This window comes from Hemiscyllium ocellatum, chromosome 17 (genome assembly GCF_020745735.1).
Source record: "Hemiscyllium ocellatum isolate sHemOce1 chromosome 17, sHemOce1.pat.X.cur, whole genome shotgun sequence".
NCBI classification, from domain to species: Eukaryota; Metazoa; Chordata; class Chondrichthyes; order Orectolobiformes; family Hemiscylliidae; genus Hemiscyllium; species Hemiscyllium ocellatum.
In genome coordinates, this window is record NC_083417.1 from 52,210,336 (window position 1) to 52,227,624 (window position 17,289).

At 39.5% G+C, this 17,289-nt stretch overlaps 1 protein-coding gene across 1 annotated transcript in view; it reads right to left on the reverse strand.

The window, feature by feature from the left end:
• Positions 1-17,289, reverse strand: part of LOC132824077 (dynein axonemal heavy chain 5-like) — a 285,827-nt gene that overhangs the window by 128,910 nt on the left and 139,628 nt on the right. The window contains 9 exon segments of the mRNA XM_060838346.1: positions 383-606; positions 938-1,151; positions 2,393-2,515; positions 7,562-7,696; positions 10,428-10,570; positions 11,522-11,726; positions 15,068-15,244; positions 15,659-15,900; positions 16,813-16,959. Coding sequence (XP_060694329.1) covers positions 383-606; positions 938-1,151; positions 2,393-2,515; positions 7,562-7,696; positions 10,428-10,570; positions 11,522-11,726; positions 15,068-15,244; positions 15,659-15,900; positions 16,813-16,959 — 1,610 coding nt within the window.

The following is a 17,289-nucleotide window of genomic DNA, read 5'->3' on the forward strand; positions in this document are numbered from 1 at the left end:
TCAACCAGAAACATTAAATGTTTCTTTCTCTCTGTAGGTGACTACAGTGTTTTTTTACTATCATTTCAGATTTCCAGCATCCATGGTATTTTGTATAATGATTTATTAAGTTGGACAAGAGAAAAAAATGAACCGTAGTGCCCAGGTCTCCATACCCAAACATGCTTATATATAATGTAGTAAAGCTGGGCAGAAAATATGAAGGCTATGAGATGTGCAAACAAAAGGAAATGTAATGAAGTACAGTGCTGTTATTTAAAAGCAGGGAATGTACAGAAAGAGGCTACACTTATAGAATGTCTTATCATGTCCCCTTATAGTCATTTACAGCTAATAAATTACCTTTGAAATACAATCATCATCATTATTACAAAACGAGTACCTCTTTGGAACAAATGACTTCCGCAGTGGCGTTGAGCATGCCCTGCCAAATTCTGGAGAGATCTCTTAAATTAAACACATAATGAAACTTGGCTGGTGTTGGAAGCATTTTAGCTTTGACAGTTTGCCACAATTTCCGTGTGATGGGAACAAGCTGAGCTGCTAAGCCTACCACCTCTTCAGTAAATCCTCGCTGCTTGCAGAAATGACCCACTCCAATCACACCTGAAGCCATTAGAAAATAATGACATAGAAGAGAAAATCTTATGTAATTACATAAATCAATCTACTTTTCTTTTGTAACATTTTTGTGCCAAAACAGTTCTTCCCAAGCTTTTCCTAAATATCGCACTGCCTAACCAAACATAAGTTTCAGAAATACTGGCCACAACATTAAATCTATGGCCACTAATTATATTTTTACACCCTACTGTGCATAAAATTTATTGCAAATTTTATATTAAGGATGACAATTGCAATCTGTAAATTATAATGATACCAATTTGCAAAAAGAAATAATTGGTTAAGAATTACATACCCATAAAGTTTGACTTACCAAAGACTTTGTCAATGGAGATGTTAGAATACAGCGTACAGTTAAAAATCGAGAAATGTCTCTTCAGTCTTTGAGGAATGTCATTCCGTCCACCACCAGGGTGGATCATTGCAGCAATAAACTGGATGTCCACAATGTGTGTGAACTCTCCTGGCTTCTCCAGGTTATAGAAGCCTTTCTGTTCTATCAACTGCCTTAAAATCTCATTGGTTACCTTAAATCATAACAAAACAATATGTTACTCATATTTTCCTGTCAGCGGATTGTCCCAACCTACTCTCATTGTAGAAAGTGCCAGTACCAGAACTGCAGGAAGATGCAGTCTCATCATTGTACATTGTTAAAAATTCAGTACAGTTAGTTATAACTAGTTAACCGTCACATAATCATGCACCAGTATATCAAAACACATTAAGAAAATTCAAAGTTGAAAATTTATTTTACCAATTTAACATTGTGAAAAATAAGTAGCATACAAGTAGCATATATAGTTTCAAAGAACATGCCATCAGACTTATAGTTCCAATTTGTACTGGTTAACTTTTCAAGAGAGCAATCCATAGTTTCTGGTTTCATCAGGCTGAATTATTTTCTTCAAACCTTATTGGTGTATCATAAACACTATTGACATAGTGTCCTAATGCTATCTGTGACTTTGGCTTCTTCTAAAAGGACTTTTCATATCAATATTGGAGTGCTGAAAATATAAAATGAGCAACCCATTCTCCACATTCTCCTCTCCCCCACACCTACCATGGTGGACACGCTGAATCATAAAATGTCCCAACTCAAGCTACCAGCCTCAATAGCGGAACACTGGCCAATGATAGCCTCCTAATTCTTATTTTCCTGCCCGCACACTCCTATCATTGCTCACCCCATAGTTCATTCTTGCAGTGAACTGCCTTTCTGCACTAATTGGAAAGTGAGGAAATTCTTCATTGATCAAATGGATAAATCTTGACAATCAAAAAAAATTTCCCATTGTCAATATTTTTATATCTAGCAAAGAACTGCACTACAAGAAAATAAAGACATGGATTTTTGAAAAGCCAAACTATCTTGTTCCAGGTCACCTGCAATAGTACCCTAAAGGTTAATCATCGATTCCTGGAGACTTAGAGAAGTCCTGGATGGTTGAGAACCTTAGTATACAAAGATATGTATATTTGCTCTCTAACCTCTCCAGACTCTATTGTTTTAGAAACCAACGCTCAGAAAATTTAACAAGGTGATGTTTTCCTTAAGCTAATGGCCTAGCTCATACTAAAAAAAATGCAATGGTTAGACAACACTGTCAATTTTACACCTTCTTGGCCACCTGGAATTATATATTGTAAAATACCTTCTTCATTTTAACAAGTGTAGTCTTGTTAGATACAGTCAACAAGATAATGACAATCTGATATGAACTAAGTCAATAAGTAAATAAATGAACTGAGCAGTTGTATTTACCTGATCACCCCACTTGTTGATAATAGGCATGTTTATATCATCTATAAACACAGTCATTTTCTTTCCAGCTTGAGGTCCATATACATTCCCCATTCTTTTGTCTACATAGCTTTCTATAGTCCTCTAATTAAAAAGGAAGAATATGTACACTTACATTGAAAGATGGAAATTCTAATCATCTTTTAGTTTGTTACATACTAATCAAAGTGAATGAGTTTTTGATCCTATTTGGAACAACATTTCTTGAATTAGTTGATCCCAACAACATTTATAGGAACAGCAGGAAGACAGTCAGCCCCTTGAGCTTGTTCTTCCATTTAATGAGATTGTGGCTGACTTGTGGCCTACCTCTGTAAACCTGCCTTTGGCCCATATCCTTTAATATCTTTGCTTATCAAAAATGTATCCACCTCAGATATAACATTAACAACTGATCTTGCATCAACCACCATTCGTGAAAAAGAGTTCCAAATGTCTAACTTGCTTTGTGTGTAGAAATTGCTCAAGAAAATCTCTTCTCAATGGTCTCACCCTAATCCTCAGACTATGGCCCCTAGTTCTAAAATATCCAGCCAGTAGGAACACTTTATATTTATTTACTCTGTCTGTTCCTATTAATATCTTGAAGACTGATCAAATCACTCCTTAACTTTATAAATTATAGCGAAAACAGATCTAATTTGTATAATCCCTCCTCGTAATACAATCCCTGAAGTCTAGGTATCACAGTTGTAATTCTATGTTGTACTCCCGCCAGGGCCAGCATATCTTTCCTAAGGTGTAGTGTCCAGATCTGCTCACAGTACTTCAGTTGGGACCTGATCAACGTTTTGTATAGCCACAACATAACTTCTGCATCCTTCTATCCATTTCTCTCAATTAAACAGCCAGGATTCCACTGATTATTTTCAGGTTTTGTTCACAACAGCATTTTAAAGATCTATGTACCTGAACCGCTCTACCCTCCCCATGCACCCCACCGCCACCATCCCCCCCCCCGCCAAGTCTCTTTGGACATCCAGTGTATTTAGCTTCAGATCTTCTAGAAAGTACTTCAATCTATCCTTTTTGGATAAATTCACACTGGCTTCTATTGAAATCCATTTACCCATTTCTCTAATTTATCAATATTCCTTAGTAATTTTATGCATTAATCTACACTGCCATCTAAATTTATGTCAATATTTATTTTTTAAAAGACTGTCTGAAATAAAGATAAAATAATGACATTAGAGTGTTATTACATGGCAATGAACAGTCACTTGAGGCTCAACGTTAGATTAAACCCTCTAATTTGTTTCTGATATATACTGGCTATAACAGAGTGGGAAATCTGTCAGCAAGGACTGCAGCTGACCCTCAAAGTCAATGACACAAGAGGCCATTTATACAAGAGGATTAATCACGATAATAACTTTATAGTGCATTCACTAAAATGTGCAATAGAACATGCTTAAGTTTAATATTCAATTGTGAATAAGTGAGAACAGCTTCTTATGCCATTATCTAAAGGAGGGATTCAAGTAACATTTTAAACTGCAGGACATTTGAGACATTCAAGTGATTTGGTGATCATTTGAAACCCAAGACTGATGTATAACTTGCAATTCTCTATTAACTGTCTAGTAATTAGTTTCAACTCAGTTCTGCTTCTATGGGCAGGGTGTGTGGTCAAGAAATTTCTTGAGGTCAACGTTAGCAGTTATAACAAAGTTAAACTGTCAAAGATGGATGGAAGGGAAGAGGTATGAGAAGAAGGCGAGAATAGGGAGAAGGAAAATAGCAAAAAGGAAGAAATGGTGATAGGAAGAAATTATGAGGTAAGGAGGGTACAAAATGGATGGAAAAAGAGGGATTGGAGGAGGAAATGGTACAGGGGAGGAGGCAGACAGACAAGACCCTGAGAGGGATGTACTTTCCTTCTTACATGGATCACCCTTTCCTCCCATGAAGAGGGAGAAATGACCACAGAACTGTAATGGGTGATGCGTTAGGAAGGAGGTTGGAGGGTTTGTGGTGGAGGAAAATAATTCCAGATTTAGAGAGTGGGGTTATGTTGGGGAATGGCAATGAGATGGGGAGGGGGATGCAATAGGAGATGCCCCTTGATGTGAAGGGCTGTGGAGGATTGGAGAAAGGCCAATTTTGACGGTATTAGGCAAGAACTTTTGAAAGCTGATTGGGGGCAGATGTTCGCAGGTAAATGGACGGCTGGAAAATGAGATAACGAAAATCCAGAGAAAGTATATTCCTGTTGGGGTGAAAGGAAAGGCTGATAGGTATAGAGAATGCTGGATGACTAAAGAAATTGAGGGTTTGGTTAAGAAAAAGAAGGAAGCATATGTCAGGCATAGACAGGATAGATCAAGTGAAGAGCAGTAGGAGTATACTTAAGAAGGAAATCAGGAGGGCAAAAAGGGGACATGAGATAGCCTTGGCAAATGGAGTTAAGGAGAATCCAAAGGGTTTTTACAAATACATCAAGGATAAAAAGGTAACTAGGGAGAGAAAGGCAGCCTTTGTAGGAAGCGGCAGAAAATGGGGGAGATACTAAATGAGTATTTTTCATCAGTGTGTTTACTGTGGAAAAGGACATGGGAGATATAGATTGCAGGAAAATAGACAGGTGACATCTTGAAAAATGTCCATATTACAGAGGAGGAAGAGCTAGATGTCTTGAAATGCATAAAAGATGGATAGATCCCCAGGACCTGATCAGGTGTACCCTAGAACTCTGTAGGAAGCTAGGAAAGTGATTACGGGACCTCTTGCTGAGATATTTGTATCATCGATAGTTACAGGTGAGTTGTAGGAAGACTAGAGGTTGGCTAGCATGGTACCACTGTTTAAGAAGGATGGTAATGACAAGCCAGGCATTGGTGAGCCTGACGTTGGTGGTGGGCAACTTGTTGGAGGGAATCCTGAGGGACAGGATGTACATGTATTTGGAATGACAAAGATTGATTAGGGATAGTGTAATGGAAAATTAACACTTATTGTGAAATCTGTAAAAGAATACTTCGAAAAGTCTTGCAGGCAGGCAGAAAAGCAGAGTCAGGAAAAATATAATCAGACTCACAGTAGCCTCACAAGGACAGTCACTATCATATCAACAGTCAAGGAATGAGAAAAACAACTCCATGAGTGGAAAGGAGCTCAAATGTTCCCAGCTCTTGGCCTTGAGATGTGATAAGAGTAAGCAAAGTTTAGTATAAAGACAATATGTGAAAGCTGGTCAGGCATCCCTTACATGCGGCAGCTTGCCAAGCCAATGTATTGGGTCAGCTCTGCAGAGTTTCAAAATAAACCTGTTCTTTGCTCTTGGTAGCATTAGAGTCGAGTCAGCTTAATTTCCGTGACAATAGTCAGCATGGCTCTGTGCATGGGAAATCATGTCTCACAAACTTGATTGAGTTTTTTGAAGAAGTAACAACAAGGATTGATGAGGGCAAAGCAGTGGATGTAAGGCATTCAACAAGGCTCCTCATGATAGACTGGTTAGCAAGGTTTGATCTCTGGGAATACAGGGAGAACTAGTCATTTGGATACAGAACTAGCTTAAAGGTAGGACAGAGGGTGGTGGTGGAGTACTGTTTCTCAGACTGGAGACCTGTGACCAGTGGAGTGCCACAAGGATCGGTGCTGAGTCCTCTACTTTTCATCACTTATATAAATGATTTGGATGCGAGCATAAGAGGTATAGCTAGTAAGTTTGCAGATGACACCAAAATTGGAGGTGTAGTGGACAGTGAAGAGCATTACCTCAGATTACAACAGGATCTGGACCAGATGGGCCAATGGGCTGAGAAATGGTAGATGGAATTTAATTCAGATAAATGTGAGGTGCTGCATTTTGGGAAAGCAAATCTTAGCAAGACTTATACACTTAATGCTAAAGTCCTAGGGAGTGTTACTGAACAAGGAGATCTTGGAGTGCAGGTTCATAGCTCCTTGAAAGTGGAGTCACAGGTAGATAGGATAGTGAAGAAGGTGTTTGGTATGCTTTCCTTTATTGGTCAGAGTATTGAGTTGGGAAGTCATGTTGTGGCTGTACAGGACATTGGTTAGACCACTGTTGGAATATTGCATGCAATTCTGGTCTATTTCCTATCGGAAAGATGTTGTGAAACTTGAGAGGGTTCAGAAAAGATTTACGAAGATGATGCCAGGGTTGAAGGATTTGAGCTATAGGGTGAGGCTGAACAGGCTGGGGCTGTTTCCCCTGGAGTGTCAGAGGCTGAGGGATGACCTTATAGAGGTTTATAAAATCATGAGGGGCAAGGATAGGATAAATAGACGAAGTCTTTTCCCTGGTGTGGGGGAGCCCAGAACTAGAGGGCATAGATTTAATGTGAGAGGTGAAAAATATAATAGAGACCAAAGGAGCAACTCTTTCACACAGAGGGTAGTACGTGTATGGAATGAGCTGCCAGAGGATGTGGTGGAGGCTGGTACAATTGCAACATTTAAGAGGCGATTAGATGGGTATATGAATAGGAAGGGTTTGGAGGGATATGGGCCAGGTCCTGGCAGGTGGGACTGGATTAGGTTAGGATATCTGGCTGGCATGGACGGATTGGACCGAAGGGTCTGTTTCCGTGCTGTACATCTCTATGACTCTGTGACTAATTATTGGGACAACTATCAGAAATGTAGTTTAGAAGAATGTGATTGAGAAAGTACATGTGTGGATAAAAACTTTGGTTGGGAGGAGTTACTGGCAACATAGCAACTCAAAAAAGGCATGTAGAGTGAATCAGCATTTGGGAGTATTCCTTCAGTGGATGGAAGGAAAGGGTTGCTAACCAACTGGGTGTCACAAGTGGGAAGTAGATGTGTGGAAGTATTACTGGAGGATAAAGTTTAAATTGCATGATAAGGTGATAGTTTGAGTGCCTTGGATTTGGGGTTTGGAAACAAGTCAGTTGGAAACATGTCAGAGTTGGAAAGGGTTAGCATTGTGCCCGACTCAAAGACAGGGATTTCAAAGTCTGTCAGAGTGAAGAGCTGTCAGTAAAGCGCTGAGGTACTTCATAAGCAGAGGAGAGTGCCTTTAGTGGCAAACGACTGCAGATGGTGATGGGGGGATATTGTGAAAGATAACAAATTGCGTCATTAATGGGCGCAAGGTGGAGGTTCCATTCAGGCAGTTATTCATTCATTTTTTACCTGTAACATTAAAGGTGTAGTGGCTGAGGAGAAGTTGAGGCTTTTTGGCAGATGACTCTCAGTGTTATCCTTAGAAAGGTAATTTTTTATGATGACTGTCTTCGCAGTTCCTTGTTCACCAGTCAAAAGTACACCCTATGAAAAGAAATCAAGTTAAATTATTTTGGGTATGAACTTCCTACTGCTCAGGGAGGCACTACCAGTGTAAAAGAGCAAAGACAACAATAAAGGAAGGGTACAAATGTTGTGTAGTTGAGATTTAATTAAGATGAAAGGCTTTCTAGACCAGGCTTATGTGCTGCAGCCTCTGTCTACTATTCTAGGTACATCCCCTCCAAACCTTCAAGTTCCATGGTACTTTGCAGTCCCCATCATCAGCTTTGAAACTCTCCATGTTCCCACCCAAATCTTTCATCTTAAATATCATACATCAATTTTCTGCAAGCCTCAGGCCAACCACATAGTTATTCAGTAGCATTATCCATCGTCCCCCACCAAAACCAGGGTGATGTTGACTTTCAAAGATTCCCCCACTCACCCTCCAATCCCACAGTACTCCGTGACTTCTCATGCTGTATTAGTTCCTACATTTGCATCTAGAGTTCTCTCTCACTCTTTTACTCGAGATTGATCCTGTTTCTGTCATCAAAGGGATGTTCCTCTCTATATCCTGGCACACAGCATCTTGGCACCAGTCTCTACACTTGAGCTCCCCACGTTCCTCAATGCAGCAATGTCCCCTCCTTCACATCACTGCCCTAAATCCCAGGACTGACTGTGATCCATCACACCTGACTGACTAGAAGATAAAATGTGCATAAAAAACAGGAAGCTAGCACACAGGGGCAATAGGTAATCAGGAAGGTAAATGGAATACTGGCTCTCATTTCAAGGGGATTGGAGTATACGCAAAGGGAAGTCTTACTGTACAAGGTGTTGGTGAGACCACAGCTGGAATACTGTGAGTAGTTTTGGTTCCCTTATATGAGGAAGGATATCACTTCATTGGAGGCGGTTCAGAGAAGGTTCACGAGAATGTTCCCTGCTATGGAGGAGTGGTCTTACAAGCAAAGGTTAACAAGGTTGGGCCTCTACTCAAAGCAATTTTAAGATTGAGAGTTGATCTTATTGAGACATATAGTATTCTGAAGGGGCTTGACAGGGTAACTGCAGAGAGAAATGTTCCCCTCATGGAACCAGGGGGTATCGTCTCAGAATAAAGGGATGCTAATTTAAGGCTGAGATGAGGAGGAATTTCTTCCCTCAGAAAGTTGAGAGTCTTTTGATCTCCTTGCCACAAAAGCTGTGGAGGCAGAGTTCTTGTGCACATTTAAGGCTGAGATAAATTCTTGAGTAATAGGGATAAAGTAGAGGTGCGGAATGTCGGAATAACCTTGACCCTATTGAATGATTGATCCCTCGCGTCTGCTCTATCAGCCTGCCCCTGTCCCTATTTCTTAGGATTTTATGGACTTGGGAGGGCAAACCAAACTGAGGACAGTCCAGCCTCCTAGCTAGTTTCTCACCAGTGTCTGGGAGAATAGTACGCTGCATAGAAATTAGGTGAGATTAGCTAATCATGAGACACAAAAGTATGAAAACATGACCCTCAATAAATTTTGCAATTGGGCAGAATGGTGATTGGTGACTTGAATACAAAAGCACATTACGGTATCACAATAGTTAAAACCAAATTTGTCAGGGTGAAGGATCAGAAATAGACAAAGCAACTTGAATGCTGAATTACAACCTTGAATCAGAAACATACCCAACCCTAAATGTTACTGTTTCACATGAAGACTTAGTACACAACTTTTTCTTGTGTCCAATATGACCACAGATTTTGTAACCAGCCCAATTTCTCTATGAGCATTTTTACTCTCTACCATGTTGAGTTAGTTTAACCCAGGTCTAACAATTAACACGTAATGCACTAAAGCATACAGGTTATAGTGATCAAAATGAGGTCAGCCAGGTGGACATCACAGAATATAACTTCTCTCACGGGGGCTGTTAATCTGGTCTAATCAGGGAGCCCTGGATGACAGATGAAAACTGGAGTGTCAGAGGTTCTGTTCATGCTGATAGCTGGCTCTGAGGGAGTGGGATCAGTGTCAAGGACTCTGTACATGTAGATAAAGGGTGACTCGGTGACGGGATACCAGCCTCTGTGGAGTCATTTCAGGATCCTGAGCATATTCATCATTTGAGAGTTGCTCTTATAGTTCAGGCCCTTGGCCCCTAAGACACAATGCTCTAGATTCAAGTCTTAGTCTAAGACTTGTTGGTAATTGAAGAACACAGCCATCAAAGCATATGCTAGTGCCAAGCCTCAACCAGATAATTGGGTAGGATTAATATTAGGAAGGGCACCAGGCTTTCCTATTGCCCATAGTGTTAGGTGCATTAGTCAAGGGTAAGTATAGATTAGGGGAATGGGGCTTGGTGAGTTACTCTTTGGACGGTCAGTGTAGACTTGTTGGGCCAAAGGGCCTGTTTCTATACTGTAGGGAATCTAATCTAATCTAATCTAAAAAAAAGCCAGGCAACATCTGCAGAGCAAACATTTTCTGTTATTTCAGATTCCCAACATCAGGAGTATTTTGCTTTTGCGTTGTGATGGAAGGCAGCACCATTATATCATGTAAAGTACCATTCAGGTTCATTTACTGTTAAAAACTTATATAAATTAAGAGTAACACAATTAGGAATTTCTTCCCGCATGAATGAAATGATGAGCCTATCACATCCGCAATGATTTTTAACCTGACTTAACATTCTCTGCCTATTGTGTTTGATTTCCAGTTTTCTGTTCAATTACTACAAACTAATACAGTGATCCACATATCCAGAAAGTTGAAAATACCTTGCCCTGTTTGGCAATATTATGAATGAGAAAATTTGTCCTAACATTGTCCACATTTGGCACGAGGATCGATCCATATTCTGGAATGGTATCTACAGGATAAATGTACTCCTCCACCTGTGTGCTCCAGTGTAACCAGTTCCCTGTTATAAAAGTTTAAAAAAAAATTCCTTCACGTAAGAAAGGGCAAAACATTTGATCAACAATGAAACACTCAACTGTGAAAGTTTGAGTGAAAAATAGTTAACTTTAATTGTATGGTATCAACTTTCCCAAACAACTTGCAGGACAAAAATAATTACTGTATTCATGGTGATGTCTTACAATCACATTATAAACAAGCAGTAGCAATGTAACCTCATAATCATACATACACCATTAAACATTCAACTTGACTCTATATGGGAAACATGTTTGATTCTGTTTCAGAAATAACTAGAAGGCCATAAACACCAGCAGACACCAAGATGTCCTAAATATAAAAAATGAACCCCTCTCTGCTGGTTTACCTGTTTGTAAAATTGCCGGTTTCCCTTTGTTCTTGCAAAAGCTTCAAACGGTGAAAGTATATAAAAACTGTGCCTACACTTGATGAAAGGCTAAAAACAGGCTTGATTCTAACTGTTTGAATTCTCCACCTGCCCTTACTCTTCCAATATCAAGGGCATTGTGTTTGGAGGTTGCTCTAAGATTTTGCAGGAAGTAAGTAGCTATATTCTCTTGAACGGCTTCCCTGGAGTCATACAACTTAAATTTGGCTTTCTAAATGTCAAAAGTTGACAACACTGAGGTGATTAATCTCAAGATGATTGATCACCAGCTCTAATTGGAGCACATTTAGTGGGATTCAAGAACTTTATCTTTTCTTCATCCCATTTGAATTTCTGGAGGCCCCATGTTGGAAGGCCAAGCCAGCATGAGTCAGGGAAGGACCAGGGACAGTAACTGACCCAGTTATAATATAGGACTGCTGATGCAGCCTTGCTGCTTTCATCAGGCCTCATGTGTTACACAATTGCTTCCATCAAACCATAATTGCATAATTATCAAGCTTTAAGCTCAGCAAACATGTTTGAACATTATTGGAGACTCACCATCAGGGCCCACAAGGTAGTCAAACATTGTTTCTTCAGCATTTAAAGAAATTTCAGGCATATCCAATTTGATACAAGTAAGATTTCTCAGCCAACACTCCATCTTTTTTCTGTCATCCAGCTCAAGAGTACCACCAATACTCCACATTATACCAAAGATAAACAATTGTTCCACATTCTGGTGGTCTAACTCGCCAATTTGTTCCTACAGTAGAACAGCAATGACAATGCTGATTTAAGTTTGATTTAAAACAGAAATCTGACTGTATTTCTTGACATCTCTAGATCACCAATAATGTGGATCCCAACGAAAAAACTCTGGGTTACTGCTCCAGACACCTCTGGCAGCTTGGGTCACCAACTTTAATTGAATTCATCGCAAACCTTCAAACTTTACCTGCCCACTCTTTCAAGCAGTTTTTCTCACAGTTCTCTTTTCGTTTATTAACAACGAATCAAAGACTGAATGAAAAGTAATAAAATACACATCTCTAAGATTCTCACCCAGGTATTTGCAGAGGTGTCATGGAAATTAATCTTTTATTCCTGGGGAGTCCAGGACAATCCTAACAGGTTGACGACACCACTACTCATACAGTCAGCAGTACTCCTTACAGAATGTAGATCTGTTTTAGGGACATAGAAGTCTAAATCTCAATCATTAAAATTGAAAATACTCATGGCATGAGGAAGGAACAATAAACAAATGCTTTTTTGTTGGGCATATATAAGCATAAGGAAACAAGAAGATTGCTTAGATATCTTAACAGCTATAACAATAAGATTATACCCCTTAGGAATTCTTCTTATTCATTAATATTTCTTGGTACTTTACTGCTATTTGATACTTCTGAATCATGAACACTATATTTGCATGTATGTATTCATCTTTTAAAGCATTTCGAGGAAGATGAGAGTAGTTCTTAAGATTTAGATGACTAACTGAATAACATGGACACCCTGTTAGATCTGAAAAATGTGTTGCTGGAAAAGCGCAGCAGGTCAGGCAGCATCCAAGAAGCAGGAGAATCGACATTTCGGGTATAAGCCCTTCTTCAGACATGAGGAAGTTGTGCCAAGCAGGCTAAGATAAAAGGTAGGGAGGAGGGACTTGGGGGAGGGGTGTTGGGAATGCGGTAGGTGGAAGGAGGTTAAGGTGAGGGTGATAGGCCAGAGAGGGGGTGGGGGCGGAGAGGTCAGGAAAAAAATTGCAGGTCAAGAAGGTGGTGTTGAGTCCAACATTTGGGACTGAGATAAGGTGGGGGGAGGGAAAATGTGGAAGCTGGAGAAATCTGCATTCATCCCTTGTGGTTGGAGGGTTCCTAGGCGGAAGATGAGGCACTCTTCCTCCAGGCATCATGTTGCCATGGTCTGGCGATGGAGGAGGCCAAGGACCTGCATGTCCTCAGCGGAGTGGAAGGGGGAGTTAAAGTGTTCAGCCACCGAGCGGTTGGGTTGGTTGGTGCGGGTGTCCCAGAGGTGTTCTCTGAAACATTCTGCAAGTAGGTGGCCTGTCTCCCCAATGTAAAGGAGGCCACATTGGGTGCAGTAAATGATGTGGAGGTGCAGGTGAATTTGTGATGGATATGGAAGGATCCCTTGGGTCCTTGGAGGGAAGTGAGGGGGGAGGTGTGGGTGCAAGTTTTGCATTTCTTTCGGTTGCAGGGGACAGTGCCGGGAGTGGAGGTTGGGTTGGTGGGGGGTGTGGACCTGACGAGGGAGTCGCAGAGGGAGTGGTCTTTTCGGAACGCTGATGGGGGAGGGGAGGGAAATATACCCTTGATGGTGAGGTCTGTTTGGAGGTGGCGGAAATGATGAAGTATGATAGATTCTGGCTGAGCCACAGATTTACCACAATGCAGGAGGCCATTCAGCCGATTGTGTCTACATCAGTTCGCTGAACGAATATTTTGACTTAGTTCTATTCTTCTGCTTTTCCTCTATATACTTGCACATTGGTTATATTTAAATGATCATCTCATGCCCTCTCGAATCCCTCAATTGAAACTATATCCATCACATTTTCAGACACTGCATTCCAGCTACTAACTGTTTACTGTGAGAAAAATTCTTATCTTATCATGTGTGCTCCTTTTGCAAAATATTTTGAATCTCTACCCTCTTATTCTTAGAGTCATAGAGTTGTACATCACAGAAATAGACACTTCAGTCCAACCTGTTCAGATATCCAAAGTTAATCTAATCCTACTTACTAGTATTTGGCCCTTATTCCTCTAAACCTTTCCCATTCATATACCCATCCAGATGCTTTTTAAATGTTGCAATTGTACCAGCCTTCACCACTTCCTCTGGCAGCTCATTCCATACATGCACCACCATCCATGTAAAAATGTTGCCCTTAGGTCTCTTCTAAATCTTTCCCCTGTCACCTTAAATCTATGCCTCCTAGATTTAGACTCCTCTACCCTGGGAAAATGACCTTGACTATTCCCCCTATCCACGCCCCTCATGATTTTATAAACTTCTATGAGGTTCTTGACCCTCTTACAAACCAGAACAATTTCTCCCTATTTACTCTATCCAGAGCCTTCATGATTTTGAAAACCTTTATCAGATCTCCTCTTAGAGCTTCTCATTTCCAAAGGAAATAGTTACAACTTCTCTAATTAATCAACATAACTGAAGTTTCTCACCTTTGGAATCAGCTTTGCAAACTAGTCTGCACTCTTTCCAATGTATTTACGTCCTTCCTAAAGTGACCACTGGAACAATACACATTATTGCAGCTAAGGTCCAACTAGTGTCTTATATATATATTCAGCATAACCTCTCTGCTCTTGCACTTTCTGTCCCTATCAATGATGCTTAGAATACTATACACTGGAAGTCAGCTTCAGAATTATTTTCACATAATAGGATGCCTTGAGAGATAATAAAGTACCTTTCCAGAAGGGTTAGTTCTTTCACAACCTTTGAAGTCTGTTAGAGATGACAGTAAAGTTTAAACCAGGGAAAATATAAATTAGGGCAGACGTATTGAAATCACCTAAAAGTAAAAACAATGCCGGGTCTTGGTAGCTTAACGAGTTACAGAAATACATTCCACCTTTTTTTAATGCACTCTAACATTAAATAACATACAATGCTGGTTTAAAGCAGTCTTTATCTGATTATCCTGTCACTTTCCCTTATGTACAACTTTGCGGCACATGGCTGTGCAAGCATCCAAATCTCCTAGAACATATTGCATGTTTTAAAATGGGGTTAAGTCTAATTAACACATCAATATCCAATCCTCTATTCCTGAACTACATCCTTTATTGTCCGAAAATTTGGCAACAATGTCTCAACACAGAATACAAAAGTCAGCAATGATAATGATTTAAATTTGCAGACGTAAGCATGGAATGCAATAACAAGGAATTAAGGAGAGATTGCCACAGCGTCAGGCTACATGGGTCCTGCTAAAATAGATCCCATGATGGCCTTCTACTGCATGAGTGGTTATCCACATAATCTGTTTTTCAATCAATCAGATGATTTTAAAAACTCCTAGCAAATAGTCTTTGAGATTAAATGGTGTACCTTGGAAGGTAGAAGTCCTTGCAGAATGTTAATACTTTGCATAATTACAAAGGCTTCAAGCACTTTCACCTTTTGATTTAATGAGTGTATGCTGAAATGGTAAAGGTCTGAAAACACAGCTGCATACAGCTTCTTGAGAATGTCAGCCTCGTGATGCGAACGTAACTTTAACCAACTCTGTTAAAAGAAAATGATTAACTTCTAAGTACAATTTGCTGTCTGTAATACTCCACAAAGAATTGTAGATCAGATATAGACTATCAGTTTTTCTACAGATGTCAAAATATTAAATGTTGCAAACACTGTTTACTTAGAGTCACGCATTCACAAGTCCCAGAGATACACTAAACACTTTATTGAATCACACAGAACTATAGAGCTCAACAGCTTTAAACATGTTTAAATGCAGTCACCCTATTGTTAGAGTACTTGAACTCCCACTTTGCATGATTTCTACTAAGTCAAATATTTGTAGTTGATGTTGATTTTGCACCTTTTTATCATAATGAGCAAAATACACCTAAAATAAGGGTGAAGATTAATCAGTTTTCAATTATTGTATTTGCAGAACTCGAGAAGTTAGTCATTTACCTCTAAGATAGGCCTCCAGTCAAGCACTGAGGCACTCATGTACACCATTCCATTCCTAGAGACAGTGGCAGGAGATGCATTGTCGATGTTGTGAGGCTCAAAAACTATTTTACAGTTTGGTGCCATTGGGATACGATCTCCATTTGCCAGAGTGAGAGTCTTGTTATCATCGAGGACAGAATTAAGATTTTCTATCCAAATGGTATCAACAGGACCATCTAGTACCAGCCAAATGTGTTCACCTACATCACGTTCACCATAGATTTAAATTTGAAAAACACAGAATAATTAGCACAATGTTACAGCAGAAAAGATAACTGCTGGAATTATGTCTGTCTGAAATAGTTTGAACATGCTATTTAATCCCAAATACTTGTATGTAATTCATATCGATGTGAGTAGTTTAAATGTTAAATATACACATTTAAAAGAATGCATGGTCTCCATGTCCTTAGGCAAACCCTCAAAGCAGGCAACATCTGTAATACCAAGCTTCATAACTTTATTTCATTGGTCTCTTAAATTGGTAATATGCATTTTCCCATTTCTCTCATTGACTGTATTCCTTAAAATACCGTGACCTTCTAAGTCAGCAGAGTTCCTGATGTGGATATCTGGCATAGCAGTGGCAAAGATTGGGTAGAGTGCCAATAACATTGGATTTTAAACCCAAATCTATTTCATCACAAGTTTTCTATGTGGGAAGAATGACATGCACTGCACAAGACAGTATTCGCTGTCCAAATAACTGGCAAAAGCAAAACAAACAGGGGTCCAGTTGACATGAAATTCACCCTTTCACACATTCTTCTGTTGGATTTCTAAAAATGGATCCATTTGAATAAAAATTTATAATCAAGAAGACAACCTATTACAACGGTTTAAATGACCACCACCAAAAATACTTTCAAACTTTGTAATAGATTTGAGAGGTCCAATGTCTTTATGATGTGAAATGAAAAAAACTCAATCTCTACAGATAGAGTATACACCAAAAATCAAGTAATGCTCTCCATTAATAACTGTCTATATATTGGGTGACAACATATAGATCTCTGTAATGTTTTCTACTACAGGCAAAATTCTTTGAAATGAGAATATTAATTTATAAGTCACTCAAATATCTCACATATTTTCCAAACTCATTCTTATACCTTTCTTGGCCCTGAGAGTCTTCCTCCACAGCGTAGAAAATATTCCATCAGTCCAGTCGTTGGTTGCAACATCGAGACGGCCAAACATTTGAGGAGCTGTAATTGCTTTGGGATTCATTCGCATCTCTCTGTGAGGCTTACCACACTCTGGCCAGCAAAAGGCAACAAGTTAAAATATTCAAGAAACAGCTACTGCCTTTTAGCAACGCCAATGACTACAGCAGCAATAAAATTTAAAAATGCATGTCAGGCAACTAATTGTTGCAGTTGGAGTAGTCTTTGTATCTCTGAGCCCGAAGTGAAGTATCTGCCCAAACCAATATAATTAAAATCCATTTTTAATTTTGCCCACTACAGCAATTCTGACTAAAATCAATTTTGACAAACTCAAGGCAATTTTTCTTGGCAATAAATAACATTAAACTAAACTGTCATAATTTGACACCAAATAATATTCTCTTTGGAGAATTTTACATT